Source organism: Panthera uncia, chromosome A2 (assembly GCF_023721935.1).
Source record: "Panthera uncia isolate 11264 chromosome A2, Puncia_PCG_1.0, whole genome shotgun sequence".
Lineage (NCBI taxonomy): Eukaryota > Metazoa > Chordata > Mammalia > Carnivora > Felidae > Panthera > Panthera uncia.
In genome coordinates this window covers 128237744-128258483 of record NC_064816.1, presented here as the reverse complement: position 1 = coordinate 128258483, position 20740 = coordinate 128237744, and the positions used below count along the sequence as shown (strand labels likewise).

At 38.4% G+C, this 20740-nt stretch overlaps 1 protein-coding gene across 1 annotated transcript in view; it reads right to left on the bottom strand.

The window, feature by feature from the left end:
- MDFIC (MyoD family inhibitor domain containing) overlaps nucleotides 1-20740 on the bottom strand; it is an 87115-nt gene that overhangs the window by 58049 nt on the left and 8326 nt on the right. Inside the window, exon 3 of the mRNA XM_049641718.1 lies at nucleotides 9729-9851. Coding sequence (XP_049497675.1) covers nucleotides 9729-9851 — 123 coding nt within the window. The remainder of the gene's footprint in view (nucleotides 1-9728; nucleotides 9852-20740) is intronic.

Here is a 20740-nt window from a genome sequence, read left to right as displayed (position 1 = left end):
TAAGAATATGGGTTCATATGACATTTCCAGTAGTAATTATTCATATTCAGAGCTATTTGATAGGACTTTCAAAAATTTACTGGATATGGGAGAAGTGCAAAAAGAAGAAACTAACTCATAAGGAAGAGGAGAAAAATGCTAATTGCACATGATCACATCATCCTCTGGACGCGATGTTCTCACTGCTGCTGCCTACATTTCACTCACCTTTGTGATGACTACAGCACCTTTGCAGTGCTGAACAAATATGCAGAAGACCACCTGCAGAGACGGGCCTCTTCGTGGATGATACATTAGTACCTTTTCCATTACAAGGAGCAATGATGGGCAGCATCATCCATAGAGGACATGAATGGTCTTATTAGATCACAGGCATGAATCAATTATTTATGACAATTTGAGATGGTGGAAATCTTTTGCTTTTTCTAAAATTTCCCAATCTAAGTTCTCAAGAACCATGGGAAATGTATTTAATTAGATTATATTCCAATGCAGAACAAATTTCTCCACCCACTCCTTCTCTAGCTCACATAATGCAATTTCACCCTCTAAGACCAGCATCAGAGGGTTTTAAAAGAAATTTCCCTTTTATGTGTTTTACTGCAGAACCCAAGGACTTGGGAAGAATCCAGCTTCCAGTGGAAAACTGTGGAGCATGGATTTACCACTGAGTCCTGAAAGACTCACTGCAAGAAACACAGGACAAGTCACTGTATTGACTCTCAGCTGTGCTAAGGCAGAGGGGAAATGGAGTTCCTGGAAGGAAAGGAGAGGAATTTCTACCAAGCCTCCTCATTCCAACACACCTCATTCTCTACTACTGAGCCATGGATAAAGCTGGAAGCAGGTCTCACTCCTGTGGCTGGATAAAAGCTCGGAACCACTGTCTTCCAGAGTCTGCTGCATGGCAGCTCCCAAGTACCTGTACAAGTCATTTGTGCTTGTGACAAACGCAGGATCTGCCAAGCAAAGAAAAACTTCCTCATTCTAGAACTTTAGTGCCTTACTGAAAAACCAAATTATAAAACGGGTATACAGTATTCTCTTTTGCTTACCAGAACTGAATGGCCACTCTCTTGAAGCCTCCAGCCAGGCCCAGCTTCATGGACCTGTGACCTGTGCAAATCTTAGCTGCTGCCATCTTAAAATTCACAATTTTTGAATAAGGGGACCTGAATTCTCGTTTCGCACTATTCTCCACACACACACCCACCAATTTATTTAGCTGGTCCTGTCTTCCACAGAACCTGAAGGAATCTGAATCTCCTGGCTTATCTGTCACTTGAGAAGCATTTCTTACAAGTGACTGGGGCTCTAATGTAGCTTTGGGAAGCTAGCCCCTTGCCCTGGTATTTTTTGCTATCTGGGAGAATTTTCTTTTTAAAATATTATTGCTTTTAATATAATAAGATAATTTACCCTGGGGGGGAAAATCAATGATTCAGAGGAAGGTATACACAATATTAAGTGGAAGTCTTCTTCACAAATGCACCCCCCCCCACACTTAATTTGACATAACTCCCTAAAAGTAACTGTTGCAAAGAAATATCTTTCATTACAAAAAAAAGAAAAATACACATCTAATTTGATAAAAATCATACATACACACACAATTATATATATAACCCCCCACATACATATAGATATATACATATAGATGGATAGAGATATATATATCTTTTTTAAAAAATCCCAATTTTGTATGTTACTGAATTAGATGGAGAAGACCCCTTTGAATCTTTCAATGAAGCAAACCAGCAGCTCCACAGAGTGTGCATTATTTTTCATTCATTTCAGGGTCTTCAGCTTAAAGAATATCAAACTACTCTTCCATTCTTCCCCAACAGGTGACGAATCTTAGGGCAAAGCAGAAAGAACCAGAGATAACCAACTGGCTGCCTTCTTCTCAACTATTATGTTTTGATGAAGAATTCAGATGATTGAGACTCAAAACAAATAAAAAACATAGATAAGCCCCAGCTCTGCCTCTTACTGGCCATGCTGATTGAAATGAACCTCTGGATTTGTTTCCCCATCTACTAAACAGGGCAATTTTTATGAAGCCTCCAAAATTTCTTCCCAGTCTAGCACTCTGGATTTGGAAGACACTCTTTCAGATATCCAGCCTCACAACTACACCTTGGGTGTTGTCCTACCTCAGAAATCTTAAATTCTTATTTCCCAATCTCATAATTCATCTACTCTTTCTACTTCTCCTGTTCATTTACTGCATTGATACTTGTTTTGTTTCTTCAGGAATAGAAACCTTTAGGGACTGTCAGCCTCTCTGGCTAGTTTTCTTATTTGTTAGATCTTTCCTGTTTTTACTTCCTTCTCAACCCATCTGATATCCTTAGCCCAGCACTATAAACTCTCTTTGGACAACGTCCTTAAGTCCTTTGCCCCACTGTCTTTTCATCGTAACTATCATTTGTCCAAACTAAAAACCCTGGCCTCATCCCCAGCACCTGCCATTCCCCTACCCCATATGTCTTACTGATTGTATACCCCAAAAAGCTGAATCCTGCCTGCCATTACCCCATCCAAGACCGATCTTTCTCAGTTGGATTAATACAACAGTCTCCCAGTCGGTATCCTAATATTTTCTGTTTCTCATTCTTACTTATATTTTCCAGCTACCCCAATAGTTATTGCCCTAAAATATAAGCAAACAAAATAATAAACGTGCTTAAGTCACTACTCCCTTCAATACCTTCCATCTTCCCTTAACCTTTTGTTCACAGATATTTTGCCTCCCACCTCCCTCCGGCTCTCATCCAGTATTTTCCATCTCAGCTTAGGCAAAACTTCTCCAACTCTCTTCAAGCTGACTTCTTACCTCTAGACCTGTAAACCATCCTATTGGCTTGGAACACTGGCTCCACCCACTCCCATGCTCTGCCAGAGTTGGCTAGCTCCTTTTGGCTTTACCAAATACATCGCTCCCTCTGGAAAGCCCATTTTGACCTCTCCCTAACATGAGAATTTGTGTTTCTCAAATGTGAAAATATAACAACCTGCTCCTTCCCATCAAAGCTTTCATAATACACATTATTTCAAGACTATAAACTCTGAACACAGAGGCCACACCTGTAGTGTTCATCACTGCATCACAAACATAACACAGGGTCAGCACACTGTAACACTTCATCTTAAAAGAACTGATTTCTTATTCAGCCTTAAAAGTTATATTTTGACTCCTAATCCTGAAAGGTACCCATGAATAACATATTCTACAAAAAAGAATTTATGTGTAAATTCACACAGTATTCAACTCCAGAAAGTTGGAGGTTTGAGAACTAAAATTATCTAGACCGCAGCATTCATGGTCTTGATCATTACATGTTAGTTATTTCTTCAGTGGTTAGCATTTTCAGGGTAATCTCTGTGGTAATTTCCAAGCCTCAGCTCCTCCCTGAGACTTGAAGAAACTCCCAAATAGGAAAGGAATATATCTGGTTCCCTCACTGAACCCCACCCGCCACCTGTATTTCAATATCATCTCATCTCTCCCAATAAAGACCAAAAGATTTTAGGGATATCAGAAAGAGCCTGAAAATCTTTGACAAAAGGGCAGCAAGAGATAGACTGGAAATGAAATGAGTCATGGTATAAGATAAGGGTGAAGGGTAAGTAATAAATTAGAATATTAATAGGAATAGTAAGGACAACAACATCAGCTATATACATTGTATACTTTATAGAACGCGAAGCATTTTAAAACTAATTTTAAAAGGTTGAGAAAGATAGGAGAAGGAAGAAGAAAGGAAGGAAGCTGGGGAGATAGGCAGTAAGCAAGGGAAAGAGCAATGAAGGAAGAAAGGAACTAAAGGAGTCTCAGACTCTTCTAGCAAAGCAAGAAAAATAAGAACTAGGGAACGAAAATAGGTCTTACATAAAGTGCCATTCCTACCCACCTCCACAGACAATGAACATTATTCAGAGCACTGCCACCGTTCACTGAGAACTCTTCAGACTAGCTTCAAAGTGAAGAGCAGTCAAACCTATGACTTGACTGTTTTAATATCTTTAGGAGTCATCTATGAATATTTGGAACTCGACGTGAATGAATCAGGTATGGCTTGAGAGTAAGAAGGGGGTTAGAAGGCAAAAAAGAAAGAATGTACTGATTTAGAATGCTCATATTAGGAACTTAAAGTATGAAATAATACAAGCAAGATGTATTTTTAAGAATCTCATTAATTCCATGTACTTCTTAAGGATTTATTAAGCACAAACCATGTAATATCCAATGCTCTATTATGACATAATTATCAATGATCTCAGGAAGACATGGTCTAATACCCAGCATATCAGGTGTCTGGACATGTAACCCATTCGAACCATGGATCCAGAAAGAACGAAAGAAACAATGAAAGAATGAAAGAAAGAAACTGAGCAAGAACAAAAGCAAAAAACAAAGCTTTGAAACTGATACTTGTGTCCAAAGATAATGACAATCAATAAATTGATTCAATGTTTAGACACATATTTCTGTGATAATTAAGCATAAAAAATATTTTTCTCCAATAATCCTTAAAATAACACAATAAGGTATACAGAATTAGTACCCCCATTTTATTTTGTTTTTACAGCTTATTTATTTTGAGAGAGAGAGCAGGGGAGGGGCAGAGAGAGAGAGGAAGAGAGAATCCGAAGCAGGCTCCATGTTTACAATGTGAAGCCTAACACAAGGCTCAATGCCACACACCAGGAGATCATGACCTGAGACAAAACCAAGAGTTGGATGCCTAACTGACTGAGCCACCCAGGCACCCCAGGACCTCCATTTAAAAAAGGAGAATTTTGATCATAGAGTTTAAATAACTTGCCCAACACCAGCAGGAATCATGTATCCAGGATCTGAACCTGACCATCAACTCCCACTGGCCTCCAGGAACTGAACTTAAGATGCCCAAAGCAAAAGATGGCAATGGTTCTCCCTAACTTCTTGGTCAAAACCTAGATGAGCTTGGAATAATGCACCCTAAGGGAGAAGTGTGTCAGTAAACTTGAGTTCCATTCTAGAATGCAGCCTAGTGATGGTCATTGAACAATGAGATCATTATAAGTAACCATCAAAAACAGCTTATGTTCGGGCACCTGGGTGGCTTAATCAGTTAAGCGTCCAACTTCGGTTCAGGCCATGATCTCATGGTTCATGGGTTTGAGCCCCGTGTCGGGCTCTGTGCTGACAGCTCAGAGCCTGGAGCCTTCTTTAGATTCTGTGTCTCCTTCTCTCTCTGCCCCTCCCCTGCTCACCCTCATGCTCTGTCTCTCAAAGGTGAATAAATGTTAAAAAAAATAAAATAAAAAACAGCTTATGATTTGTCCACCTAACCCTAAACTAAACCAGGAGTTCGATTTTGGAATAACAAATGGTTAAAGATTCTTCTCTTCATGGGGTGCCTGGGTGGCTCAGTCGGTTAAGCATCCGACTTCAGCTCAGGTCACGATCTCATGGTCCGTGAGTTCGAGCCCCGCATTGGGCTCTGGGCTGATGGCTCAGAGCCTGGAGCCTGCTTCCGGTTCTGTGTCTCCCTCTCTCTCTGCCCCTCCCCCGTTCATGCTCTGTCTCTGTCCCAAAAATAAATAAACGTTAAAACAATTTTTTTTTTAAAGATTCTTCTCTTCAGACCAAAGCATTTTAACTGCAGCCACATAACCATTTGGTCAGTGTATTTTTTTTTTAAAAGAGAATTTTTCTGAGAGACAAATGGAGGCAAAGATATTGAGCAAGATGAAGTCACAATGACTTGCTCCCGATATGGGATCCCACAATGAATGAGCATGCAATATTAGGAAAGAATTCCAGGTCTACTGAGAACCGTAACACGAAAGCTGCCTCTCCCAGTCTTATTGGGTGGTATTTATTTCAGGGGTTTGTTTACATCCTCTTTTATATGAAGTGAATTCTCGGAGAATATTAATACTACTACTATAATGTGCATTCAAACATGAGACCTGCAAAAGAAATTTAAATCCCAATCTCTCCTGATCTTTCCTTATCACCAAGTAACAAATGTTCTCTGTATATAAACAGTACACCTGAGTATCTGCCATTTCCAGTATTAGACATAGAGGAGGCAGCCCCGAAAGTGATAAAATAATATTCACTAAGGGCGATCAGAGCTATGTTGGCCAAGTCTTGGGAAAGAAAGAATAGAGATCCTCATAACCGAGCCCACTGATGTTGAGAGGAAGCTCAGAGGACACCAAGAGGAAGATGTCAAGCAGCAAGCCGAGTGAAAAAGCCTGATGCATTAGCTCCATGAAGAGGAGGCAAGAGTGACTTGGACAACAGGCTTGCAACCTACTGCCAATTGAGTGCTTACTAGTATGAGAGCGAGAAACTCTTCAGAATGAATAAATGGGTTAAATAGAATGAGGATTGCCATTTAAGTAGAGCATTCGAACTTTGCTTCAGATCATGGGAATTCTACAAAATCACAAAGGAGAGAATTAGCTGAACAAAATAGTTTAATTTAATGGGACATTTATTTCAGAAGAGGAGCTAAGGAAAATTTCTGGAGTTAAGTAATGGCATTTAGAATTAGGAGACATGTATGTAAAAGCAATGGCCAAGGATAAAGTTAAGTGATAAGAATTCTTCAGAAAGACCTAGAAAATCAGAGATAGAGACCTAAGGCACTTTAGAAAGAAGAACAAAGAAAAATGTGAGCTCTCTATAAGAAATAATTAAAATAGAATTTGACCTAAATTAAAGGAAAATACTACATGTATCTGAATGTAAGCACAGGAACACAGGAACACACACACACACACACACACACACACACACACACACACACTCCTTCCTACCTTAGAAATCCCCCCAAAGACTAAGATCAAAATGTTACTTCTGTTCCTTTTCTAGTCTAATTAAAACATGAAATGTTGCCTATTGCCTGTTACCAGTTTATGTGCATTATGGGTTAAATAGAAAAATTAATATTAATTGAGGGTGTCATTTCCCTGCCACATTTATTTTACCAATTCAGAGGAATAGTGATTATAAAAACAAGGCATAGCTCCAAATTATATACTGAATCATATACGCTAAACTGAGGGGAAAAGCCAAAGTCTTTACTGGTGTTGTCATAAAAATATACTCTTATAAACTCTAAACTTTAGACTTAAGCCCCTTTCCAGCAATTATAGACCAAAAATATTTTCTCATAACATGAACCCATTGTAAACTGTAAAAAGGAAACTCATAAGATGAAAAAATAAAACTTCCCAAACATAAAATTTCCTCAAATTACCTTCCTTACATTTTTAATTCTTTACTGATTTGATTTAGGTTAAAAAAAAAAACTTGAGTCGTTAGAATTGTCTTTTTAATTTAAATTTCATAAGAAAGAGAATCACAATGCACATTCCCTGACCAGATTGTGTGTGGCCTATTTATTCAAAATGTTTGATTCCATATGGATTTCTTCTCTTTTATTTATAACTTCCAGAAAGGATTCTCAGTAATAAGTTAGCAACTCAAGGGCAACCAATGTGAAATCCAGGCCCTGAGAGCACTGTACCTGAGGTCTGTCACCTGCAATGTTTTCTAGAAGGACCAGGGAAGACACACAAAGCTCATGAACTTCTGTGTGGAGTATGAACCAAGTGTGAGCCACAAGTGGGTGGTCCACTGAGGTCAGGGTTAAAGTTCAGAGAATAATTTGGAAATTATTCTCAGCTTGGATCTCGTTTATGAGGCCTGAGAATACACCCTTTAATTAGAATACAATTTCCAAAGCAACCACTCCCTTGACTTTCCAGAGCTCAGTTATTCTCAGAAAAGTAAAAACAGCCTCATCACACTGACAGCTAACAGTCCCCTATAAATTACGCCTTAAATGTCCAACAAAGAAAGCAGCAGGCATCCGGACAACGTAGATGTTAGCTGCCAGCCCTTCTAAACACTCTCAAGAACAGATAGAGAAAAAGAAGTCGTATTAAACAGACTCACTCTCCTCTATTTCTTGCTTATGCAGCTGAGCTATCCCATGGAAGTTTGGAAAAAGAGTGGGTTGTGCATTTGAAAACGTTCCCACACCCCAGCCGGCCTCATTTTTCTGATGATCCCTGAATCCAGCCAAGCTCACACTACAGTGGGAACACTAAAATCAGTTCCATGAGAGCCAGCTGTCCTCCTCTTCCACAGTGCTCAGGGAGCCACACAGGACTCCTGGAACGGGAGCCAGCCCGGTCCTGACTCACCACAGATGTTCCCCTCCTCCCCCATGCAACTCTGAGCCAGGGCCTTCTTTCCAGGGCTTACTGTTATTACAAAAGATTTCACTGGGCCCCCCAAAATGTGCTGGATGCTGAGAGGAAAACACACATCTCCCTAGCTGTGGGGTTAAGAGAGACAGACATTAAATTATTCAGAGATGGCCAACTACCCTATGGGGCCAAAGAAGGAAATCCAGGCAGCTTTGTAGAGTTCAGTGTCAGGGAGTTGGAACAGCAGAAGCTATCACAATAGCAAACTTTGAAGTGCTATCCAGGCTTAAGTTGAGTTTAAATATGACATAAAACATTCCGTTTTGGCAAATCCTGACATCAGATTTTTCTCTGGACCCAACAAAGTCGTCTTTGCCTTAGTTAGAAAAGCGTGACCAGGACGAGAACGAAAATACAGTTTCTGAAATTTGTAAATCAGAATTCAGAGTCCAAGGTCACCCGCAAATATTTGGAAATTCTCACCAGCTATTTTTCAGGCAGGAGTGGCGTTGCTGTCTTCGGACTTTATCGTGTATGCATTCATCTGTCCATTTTCCCAGGGTTGCGGGGGGGGGGGGCACAAAGCGCCCTGTCTCTGCATTTCTTCAGGGCATATTAGTAAAACAACTTGACAGTTGCTCCCAGAGTGCCAGTGTTCCATCATACAGGCTAAATCATCATCATCTCAACAAAGAAACTATTTCATGCCGTTGACAGTATTTTTTTCTATCACCAAATAGCATAACAATATTCTTTATACTTACCTGTTTGCTACAAAGAATATTTCATTATATAGCAAATTCATTTTGAACCTACCGGGGTGGGGGTGGGGGTGGGGGTGGGGGTGGGGGTGGGGGAAAGCCTCAGGTCTTAGGAGAACCTGACACATCATGAGTATTCTACATAGTACCCAAAAGATACTGGTGTTTCCGGGGATTCCCACCATCAAATGGAAATAAACCACAGCTTTTTATACAGTCTACAGAGCAAGTTCAGGGAGAGGAAGAGAAGAAAAAGAAAAGCCAAGTAATGCCAATGATGGGAATTGTAAAAAAAAAAAAAACAAAAAAAACAAAAAAAAAACATTTGGAGTCATTTGGCTACAAGAACAGAGACCAGAATGGCATTACCAAAATACTGTTCATTGCCCTTTTGTTCTTTCATTATCTTTTTAGTTTCACAGTCCATTTAGAATTGTCTGACTACTTCTCAGTCACTGCTCAAGAAGGAATTAAGTTTTATCTCTAGCTCTATGAGAATAAAATCCAATGTTTACAGGTCAATTCTTCCTTTTCTAAGAAAAAAAAAACAAAGGATGAAAATGGACAAACAGGATTACCTATATTCTAGTTTTAGCTCTGTTTTTTAAAATACTCATGAACATACTTTCAGATAAACTCTGTTGGTTTATAGATTTCCAGGAAAATTATATGGGGCAATTAACTAAAAGCCTATTATCATAGGCATATACCCAAATCACTCTGATTTTCTCTAAAAATACTTACTTCGGATGAGTTCATCATCTGAACAATTTCCCCAAATGGACTGGTCTTGCATCATTCCATGTGTGAAGCAGCTATCGGCAGCTTGAGTTATATTTCTCTCAGTATTTTCTTTATCACATTTTTCTAAATAAAACAAAAGATCTATTACCATTAAATGTTACATATTGTTCTCTATTTTTTTCAGTTTAAGGTGTTTTTTTCCAAATGCTTCCAAGTCTGCCATAATGCCATAACTTAAGGAAATGGGAGCAGTACCTCTATTGACTGTCGCATAGGTATTGAAAAAGTAACAGATTTATTGAGCACCTACTATGTGACAAGCATCGAAGAAACAAACGTGTTTACAGTAAAACTAACCTGTTACCGTAAATAAGTCATCATAACACAAGTGGTGTGCCATGACAGAGAAATGTGGAAAGGTCACATAAAAGATGAAAATGAGTCCATACATGCAGAGGGCAGGTGCAGCAGAGAAAGCAACAAAGGAGAAGAGATCCCAATGAACGGTGGGGATTAAAAACCAGGCTGAAGCTCAGTGGGGAGCAACTGAGAAGTGAGAAGGTACAGAAACAAGCAGCGTTCTCTCTGCAGAAACTTGGGAAAGAGGCAAGGGCTGTGTTATGCATTCTCACAAAGGGAGATGTTTAGGATGGGAGATTTATACAGGGGTTTATGGGCTCTTAGGGGGAAAGCCAGTAAGGAAAAGTAACATCTGATCAGGAACATAACAACTCAAACAAAAAGCTAACTACAACACAAGGTAAAATCCATGTTAGAAGAGGTCCAGAGCAATAAAGAGGTTCAAAGGAAGAAAAAGAAAGTCATCAAGATTCAGACCTCAAGAAAAGCACTCCAGAGAAAGGTGCGTGTTGGATAGTCTTCAAAACACTAGCAGGAATTCTGCAAGCAGAGATGGGAGAAAGGTCATTCCAGGTGGAAGCATGGCCTGGCCAAACTCCACAAGCATAAACTCCAGCAAAGGTTCCAACTCTCTGGAGTGTGAAATACTTTAAGGGGGACATTAGGAGATAAGACTATAAAGGTTTGATTAGGGACACGGCATGGGTATCTGAATGTGAGGGTGAGAAATCTAGACAGAATTTCAAGGCAAGATAAGTAAGTCAAAGTAGCCATTGAAGCTTTATGAATTGCTTTATCAGAGCTGTGCATTAGGAAGATTAATTCATTTGTGCACAGCAGTGTCTCAATCCCGTCTGCATTTTAACTCACTTGGGGGGCTTTTTAAAAAGCAGATTCCTGGACCCCACCACTAAAGATTCTATTTCAATTTAGGGATGGGGCACTTAGGTAATTTTACTGCACTTACATCCTTGACAATCACTGGAGTATGGATGTATCTAAGAGGGAGAACAGAGTATAAGAGGGGCTTAGAGTAGTCCAGTTTAATCAGAGTTTAATCAACTGAACAACAAGATGGGAAAGGGGGTAGATGTGAGAACATAACTAGAGATTTGCACAGATGATCAGGGAAGATGGGATTGGAGATGATGGAGCTCTCTTGGTCAAGGATTTGAAGGGGAAAACCTGGAGAGGAGGAGAACAATTTATTAGTTAAAAATATCTGTATGTAGATGTTTTAGGCATCATGTCAGGCAATGAAGGCTCAATGAATTCTGAGACACAGCTCAGGCCTTCATGAACTTTACAGTTTAGTAGAGGAGGACTTTAGGTTGCACATTTGAAAGTGCAAATCATAAATAAAGTTATAGCTGGGAAAAGTGATCTTCCTAAACTTGACTGCTAAAGCCATTTAAATGAATGGGCCCATCAAAAGAGTGAGCACATTAAAATAAGAGTACCAACAGGGTCTGTACAATTAGACAGGAGTCAGAGAAGGACGAGAAACTGGATGATGTCAAGCCATGGAAGCAAGGAAAGGAAAGAGATTCAAACAGAAGTTGTTAGTCAACTCTGTTAACATTTCCAGTGGAAGGAAAAATTTTCTGCACATGCAAAAGTTTCTCATGTACCATGGGGATTTCACAACAATTGAAAAGTTCTGCCATGAAACACATTTCAACACATGAAAATAGATGGACACTGCTTAGGACTAAGTCCAGAGGCTAAAAATCTCTGAAAAAAAGCAAGGTCTTCAATGCTAAGTATTTTCAGAAAGCAAAACCATATTCAGGTAGCAGTAAAATATAAATCAGAAGCATGCTAAACCAATATGTTCTAGAAGATTTATGTAACATTTACTCAGCATTATCCTAGAGAAAATGTAATCTTCCTGAGAGGTGTTCGTTTCAATTAAAATCTTTACTTTTTTAAACAACTCCAGAAATCTTTCCACTGTTACAGTCAACTCAAGGCCTTCCTGAGATTATCAACAGAAGAGCTTTTTATAAAAACTCACTAGTATACACAAACTAGCTCATCAGCAGAGTCCCACACACTTGCTGCTACTGTTATGAAGCTAACTGCCGCCAGGTGTCATGCTAGTAGGCTTGATTCAATTAGCAACTTTAATTGAAGCTGAATGAAATTAATTATATAATTTTGAGCTGTTCAAGTTTAATTCCATTAAAATTAATTCATGAAACCAGGGCATTATGAAGCATTGCTGACTAAAAGAAAATAGGTATGAATAAAGCCTCTAGACACACTTGACTCACATTTGAATCATGTCCAATATTCAAGTGCTCAACACAGGCCCTCTAAACTCTCCACCGAATAAATGAAAATGTCATGTGGTCCATATACACGCTGATTTACTAGTGACCCACCACTAAGAGGAAAATAAAGTTCTTCTGCTTTAAGTATTTATTAAGGAACAGTTTATCACTTATTTTTTTTTTAAGTTTCCTTATCTGTGAAATTCTAGAGTTAGAGTCCTTCTCAAGTTAAAAAAGAAAAATTATCATTCTTTGTCCCTTTATATTCAAGAAATAAGAAACAAAATGTAATTACTATCAAATCATAATCAGTCTATACAACTTTGCCTCACTTGAAAAGTAAATGTCTTAGCCCAAAAGTTGGCCTCAGCTTTTTGCTATGACCCACACAGCACCCAGCCCAAAACAAGGCTCAGAAAAGGTTCTAAGCATAAAAATTCAGTTGACTTTTGCCAATTCTCCACTTTTAAAAATTAAATTTCTGTGACCCTTTGAATGTTCTATAACTTTTTAACATGTGTATATTATTTTATTGGCATGTTTGTAATATTTAATGGAATACCTATATAACAGTCTCATAAATGGGGCGCCGTTACATCTAACACTGAAGAAACGCATGGAGGCAGACTAAGACTTAATTGATAGACAATGGTAAGGCGGGAATCATGATGCCCAGCCGCAGAACCAACCTTACTACAACTTTCAGTACTTTGGGTCAGCCACTACTCAGTAAAATGACAAACAGGCAATTTCTAATAGATTTCTGTTATCAATGGAGGTTTACTGTGTGTGTGTCACTTCTGAACTGCAGAAGCAGGGCCACAGTCCTGGTTTAATCAATTCCTTCCTGGGTTTATGAAGGTTTGTAGATGCTGTTAAACTAGTATATGGTCCCAAAAGGCACATCCCATAGGCAATCAAGTAACTTCGTGATGCATGAGCTCAGCCCGTACCTTTCTGTAAGAATTCTGCGTATACAACCAAGCAGCACTGCTCTCTAACTTAACCATTTTCTCTTAAAAGGGGACCGTGGTCATCTCAATAATGCTGTTCTTCTACGCCAGTGGGTCTTCACTGTTGAGCCCCTTAAACATAAAGAGGCACAGGTTCCAATTCAGGTGGTATGGGGTAGGATGGGGGGAGGGATGTCATCATCATATATGGCCAGGTTTGAGGGACACTGTTCTAAGCAAGCTCTTCTGCACTACACAATTTCTGTACTACATAGTTGTCATAGGACAACTATGAAAATACAAATCATGAGTTATATATGACATTAACAAGCTCTACTAATAGACGAATATATAAGCATTGTTTTAGAAATTAAAATAAACTTGAAGACACTTTAAAAACAGCACTAGACCAGAGGACAGCTGCATACTACTGGCATCTGCTTCCATAAGGCTAGCCTCCCAGGAATCACAGAAGTACGGAAGAAATCTTTGGCTGAGGGAGGAAAAAAAAGTCACCTTGGTCTCTGACAAAAAAAAATCCTCTAGCTTGAGAGACCAAACATACACACAAAACAATCAAGCAATTACCAAACAGAAGGTAATGGAAACTGCACTGGGTTGTAATTCTGACTCAAAAACTGACCAGCTATGTGGCTGGGGCTGGGTCTCATTTTCTTCAAACAGAAGTGAGGGCACTGAGCTGGATGATGGCAGAGGCCTTTTTTGTCTCCACAATTCTGTGAATCTGACTTTGCCAACAGTCTAAACAACAGAGCCAAAACTTCATATACACGTTGAAGGGTTCAGAATAGAGTGGAGGAAATCAAAGAAAAACCTTTGTAAGGCATTGGATTTGAGTTAATTCTCAAAGAAAATAACAAGCATGAGTTAAGCAAAAGAATCAAAAGAAAATAGTAAGAATTCTAAATGATCGATTTAAATACAATATGTCCTACTCAGAAATGACTCTCTCACAGGATCAATACTCTTTATTTTTTGTTATTTTTCTAAACAAGGGTATGAATGGTGAAAAGTAATCTCTCTCCAATGTCAATCGTTCCTGCTGAAGAAGAATGAGATCCAGGTAAACAGAATTTCCATTTCATTTAAAATTCTATAATATTTTACCTAGTCGACATTGTCCAAATTTGAAACCTTGAGAATGAGAATTTTACTGACCTCTGAGAGTTAGGGAATAACCCAGTTGAATGGTGATTAACAAGAAAAAATCTAAAAGCATTACATGTAAGTAAATTGGATAATAATATACGTACAACATTATATTATGTTCTATGCCACAGAACAGCCACTTAGCTGGTATATGGTTGTTAAACAAGTTTTTAAAAATAAAACACTTCCTTTTGTTGGAAGAGTAAATTAATTAACTTTTGCAATTACAGTATTAGCAATTTTCAAAGGGCTTTAATATTTATTTGATCTTCAGAACCATCAATGATATCGTAAGAACACGTTGGCTTCATTTTACTGATGAGAATGCAGAATGAGAGTCAGAGACAGACATTCAGGCGAAAATAGGAGAAAAGCCAGAAGTGGAAAGCATCTTGCAGCTCATTTGATACTGTACCAAGTGTAGAAAGACCCACCACACCACTCAGCCCTTCAAACCTCCAAGGAATGATCCCTCACACAAGGAAACACCCCTATTCCTGGTCAGTTAGGTCTATTAGTAAGTTTTCTTTATTTTGAACACAAATTTGCTATCAGGTAATTTATAACTAGTCTCAGTTCTGCCCATTGAAGGTAGACATAGTAAACTTAAACCTTTCTAAAAGATAACACTGTCAACTACTGGAAAGACTATCCCTTTTCATCAGTTTGTAATCAAGCAAATATACCATCTCAAGAGTTAAATGCTTTTAGCACACAATAGTAAAAGAATCTAGCCATGCTGCATGCGGATGATTAGTTTGTGAAAATTACTAATGAGCTTTTAAACACAGAGTTCTGTATGTGCCAGGGTTTTCCAAGAAATGGAGATAATCCTGTCATGTACAAGTGCAGATATCTGAATCCTTCCTGATGAACAAAGACTCTCTTTGGTTCTCTGGAACAGAAAGACCATCTCTAAATTGCACTTTGCGCTGGAAGTGGTTAACGGCACAGGATCTCAAATCAGGGTGCCTGGGTCAACCACGAATGCTATGGATCCTGGGCAAATTAACTGTCACATGCTTAATCTTTAAAATAGGAATAGCAATAGTATCTATCTCATAAACTGGCTGTGGAAATAAGCGGAATCATGCCTGGAAAGCAGAGTTTCTGTTATATAGTAAGGGCTCATCCACATTTGCTATTATTATTTCATTAACTGTTATTACAATAAGCATTTTTTAAAACCCTGATATAAAGCTATCATGTGGAAGATGTTGAAGGAACTAACTAGTCAGTAATCCCTATGTGAAAAAGCAGGCAAGAAATCTATTTCCAGACTTAGTATGAGGAAAACTATTGCTTTCTCTGAGAAGCTATACATTTTTCCTGGGGCACAAGGAACATCGTATTAAGGAAAAAGTTTTCTTTTTGACCCAAATTTACAAACAAAATTGAGTGAGTCTGACCCTACGGTCTCTATATACACTTTGATTTTCCCTCATGTTTGGATCTCCTAGGTACCTGTATTTTCCATTATTAGGTTTTAATATTCTTTTAAAATGTACTCTTATAAGCCACCTCAAAATATTCTACTGAACTAGGCAGAGGTATATGTAAATGTACAAACCAACCAAATATATTTTCTACTCGTTAACCATACTTTATTTGCTTACTTCATGGAAGACTAATATAAATGATGGTGCTTGGGAGAAATCTTTACAAAACCTCAAAAACTTAGTGTAAAACACACACTTATTCATATATAAAAGGAATACAAGTACCATTCTTTGTACTTAAATTTGGGGACTTTTGCATGTTAGATCTCATCCAATTCAATTTAATATTTGATAATAATCTGTCAGATTATTTATAATCTATATATTATGGATATTCTTACTGCTGTGCAATCTATATTCATACCTCCTTTTTCTGAAAACAAAGCAATTGTCTTAAACAATTCTTACTCTTCCTTTAAAATATCAGCATTGTTTCAGATGGTCTATGTGTGTTCCGGTTTATGAAATCTCAAGTAATCCAAGACTAAAATCTCTGGGCAAAGTTAAAAATCTGGGTCTGTTTTTCCCAGAGGCTCAGAACAATGTGGAAATCTACAAATGCTTCCCATATGTAACCTTTACAAATCAAAGATAAAGCAGTTTCCAGGAAGACCTAAGGTTCTGGAATTTTACTTCTTCACTCATCAAAATAACACAAACAAACAAAACCCTCAAGCCTAATGACCTTCAAGAAACATTGCAAAACCAACCTGCTTTGCCTAATGCTCTAAAATGGGTTAAAGTTGGGGCACCTGGGTGGCTCACTCAGTTGACTGTCAGTCAGTTGAACTCCTGATCTCAGCTCAGGTCATCATCTCACAGTCATGAGATTGAGCCCCACAGTGGGCTCTGCACTGACAGCACAGAGCATGTTTAGGATTCTCTCTCTCCCTCTGTCCCTCCCTTGCTTGCACACATACACACACACACACACACACACACACACACACACACGCACACGCACACACACACGTGTGCTCTCTCAAAAATTTTAAAGAACAAAAAATAAATTGGATTAAAATCTCATTGTCCAAAAAAGGTTAAGATAACCAAAGTATTTTAACAGATGAATAAGCATATGCATAAAATTTCATAATTTTGTAAATACAAGAATTATTATATAAGCACAAATCATTATAAATGTTTATAGAACTAAATGCCTGAATCAATTTAATTTAATCAATTCACTGTTATCAATATTTTGAAAAATAAGACTGAGCAAAATCTAGTGTGCATTCATTCAAAGGGCTCCGTATGCATTTAAAAGCTTAGGGTGCATTTATATTCAAGAGTGATAAAAATGACATTGACTCAACTGGTTTAAAATTTGGGGGTAGGTAGAGTGGGTTATACACACAGCAAAGCGGAAAACAATTCCAAAGTTAGATAAATATACAATTGAATAGAACCATGCAAATGAATAGGTACAAAATGTAATAATATCTCAATAAATCTGGGTTCTAAATAAATGGCAGAAGGAGTAGGGAGAGGTTAGATGACAGAAAGCTGATACCGGCAACCGGGGCACATTACCTCGGTCATCTTTATCTCCTGCCCTTTGACATCCAAACCTACAGTTCTTTCTCCTAAAAATATATTTTCAGGATGACCTACCCTGAGGCATAGTAAACTCCTTCCACTTCAAATATATGCTCATTTGTGTTCTTTCAACCAAGTATACTCATGCTAAAACCAAACACTCACAGGCTAATGGAATTTGGAGTTAGATGAGCTTTTAGACGTCTCAGCCAACCTGCTAACTTGAATTCAGATGAATACCTTCACCATCCAATATCCCCAAGAACAAGCCAAGGAGTGTAGGCATGACTACTTCTGGGGCAGGGAAATAGCCTCAGCACACCACTGACTCCAGTTTGGGACTGTTTTAATCATTCACAGGCTTTCCTCACAATTGGCTAAAATCTACTTCCTTACATTTTTTGCTGATTCATCATATTTTGCTCTTTGCAATCAAAGTCTAATGTTCCTCTGTGACCGTCTCATATTAGAAAATATCTCATGCCCTTGTGTCTATTTTCTCCATGCTAAACACCCTCAATTCATTCAATCGTTTTTCGGGACCTTTTTTAACATTCTGTTCACCCTTATAGACAGGATAGTCTTCTTCCTCTTGTCTAGAAAGCCATCATCAAACAGTTTGTCTTACTGTGGAAATCCAGAGAGGCCATATCTGCAGCAGTTTTCTTACTTGGCAATTGACTAAGCCCATTACAAAGAGGAATTGAGGACTCTGACATCTTCCTCTTTTTTTAAAATGATGTCACACACCCATCTTCAGTCTTTTGTCATGATCACTGTCGTAAGTGCCACAATTCTAAAACTTTTCTGTTACTTCTCAGTTATATTGGGTGGGGATGAACCTTAATTTGGCACTGTTACAAGAATGAATGCCAATGGAAGTCCAAAGTGAACCAAAGGGGGTTGTTTCATCTGTAAAGCCTTTTTCAAAGCTATGATTTGAGTCCACTCCTGATATAAGTGAGAGAGGATGGAGAAGAGCATTTCACATAGTGAAAACACAAATAAAATAATGATAAGAGAAGCAGAACCATATTGCCATTTATTTTTTGGACTTCAGTCCAAAACTGACGTGGCTTCTTGCCTTCAGGATCATTTCTTTGAGACATTGCTTTCTTTGGATTCTCCTCTAAGACAACAAACCCATTCTGGCCCCACAATCTTTGTAATCTCACAAATGGCTGATGGCCTCCAGGAGGAGAACTTGTAAATCCATTCCTCTAGACTTGCTCCCTGTCCTGACCTACAGATTTGAAGTCTCACCTCTACATGAATATATCTTTGGCAACTCAAACTCAACATTTCCTAAAATTTTAGGAATTCATCACCACTTCTCTTCTGGCTCTGTTTCTCCAACTATAGTCTATATCTTGGTCAGCGGTGTTCACAGAATCATCTTTCAATTCTCTATTTTCTCCGCCCTAACAGAGTCAACTATGAGATCCAGCTAATTATAACTTCCCAATCTCTCTCAAATGTATATTTTCCTATGCCCACTACTAATGCCACCTTTTTCTTGAAATTATTTCAACACAAAGACTGAATATGTTACTCCTTAGCTCAAGTAAAAATTCATTTTGCATAGTGATGACAAATCGGTATATTGTTATGTTGTACATATTTTAATGGAAGCTCCTACACCTTTCCCATGCTCCAAAATTTCATCTTGTATTTCAGTGAGAAATAAAGAGTAATACCCCTCAGAAAATGCAAGCTGCATGAGCAATGGAAAAACAAACAACAGAGGAGGTCCACGTTCATCGAGCCCAGGAGATCAAGGGCTGATCCAGGGAAAAGAGTAGGAGGACCTGATCCTAGAGAAGAGGCTGGCTCCTTTGTGTGTTCCAGCTGCCTTCAGAGAGTCTGTCACCTACTCAACCACAAATTGCTTTATTTTTGGTGCTCAACTCTGCATAATTCAAACCAAAAGACCTGCAAACTATGTCTTCTTCAGATGGGATCACTAGCAGCCCAACCCAGAAGGAACAGACTTCTTGCCACTCTGGGTTTCTCATTCAACCTCTGAATTTGTATGCTCCAGAACTGCACCAGTCAGCTGGCAACTGGCCATAAACTAATCTGTCACCTGGTTCTTGTTGTAATCTTGAATTGATATTTAGACAAGGAATTAACTTTACAAACTCCTTGTGGGCAAACTACGCATTACAGATTCTTAATCTGCACAAGACTTCGCACGCAGTAGGCACACAAAAACGATTTGTTGACAGGGCTTCTCTTCAAACGTATCAATAATGAAATCTATGTGCTGGCCAGGAAAATTAACTTCAGATTCTACTCCTGAAACTAGTAAAAAAAAAAAAAAAAATCAGGCATAAAAGCACATGCATATGAATCATCTTACTTCAGATCATGTGGGTGTGAATCTGAAAACAGAAGTGGACTGCAAGTAGAAACCACAAACGAAATTAATGTTAAAATAACTCTGTTCGTAGCTCCTACTTAGTGAACCCTAACTGATTAAATTAGAATCTTTTTAAAACACAACTGGCTTTCAAACTCAAGGTTAAAAGCTTTCCTTCTGGAGAAGATGTATGCGAATGTGAAAGCAGATACGAAAAGTTTAAGTAACTTCAGGAAAGTGTCAATGGCAAAAGGAGAGGAGGAAAGGGAAAAAGAGACACAGACACAGAGATAAGGAAAAGAGAGAGAAGCATCCAAAACACTGGTGCACAAATACATGTCTGATTAAGACAATGGGAGGAACCACGGCGTCCTTCATCTGCTCCAATCACGAACATCCAACTGTCCAAACATCTAGTATCTAGACAGTGCAGGATCAATCTTTCCTTAGTAAAAACTGAAGAAAGGCTTTTAGAAAAAGAAACATAAAAATCACATCCCCTAACTTTATATAGGGTAGAATAATCATGTTACCTCAGAAAGACCATTTATTTGGTTGAATCATTTCTCTCCTTTGTTGGTTATTGTATCGTTCTAATTTTCCATTTGCAAATGGCTTAACTTCAGATTATGTCAATTTAGGTTTCCTTATTTTCCCCAAATCTTTTATTATTATAAAAATATAATGATACTAAAATAATTGCACACAGCTATTAGAATTTTCCATGATATCACCTCAACAAGATCCAGGAAATAAGGTTCAAAGAAACAGGAAAGGCTCTTACACACCCAAAAATTCCAGTTTCCCCCCCCAACTAGCCCTATAAAGGTCACTCAAATACATATATATATAT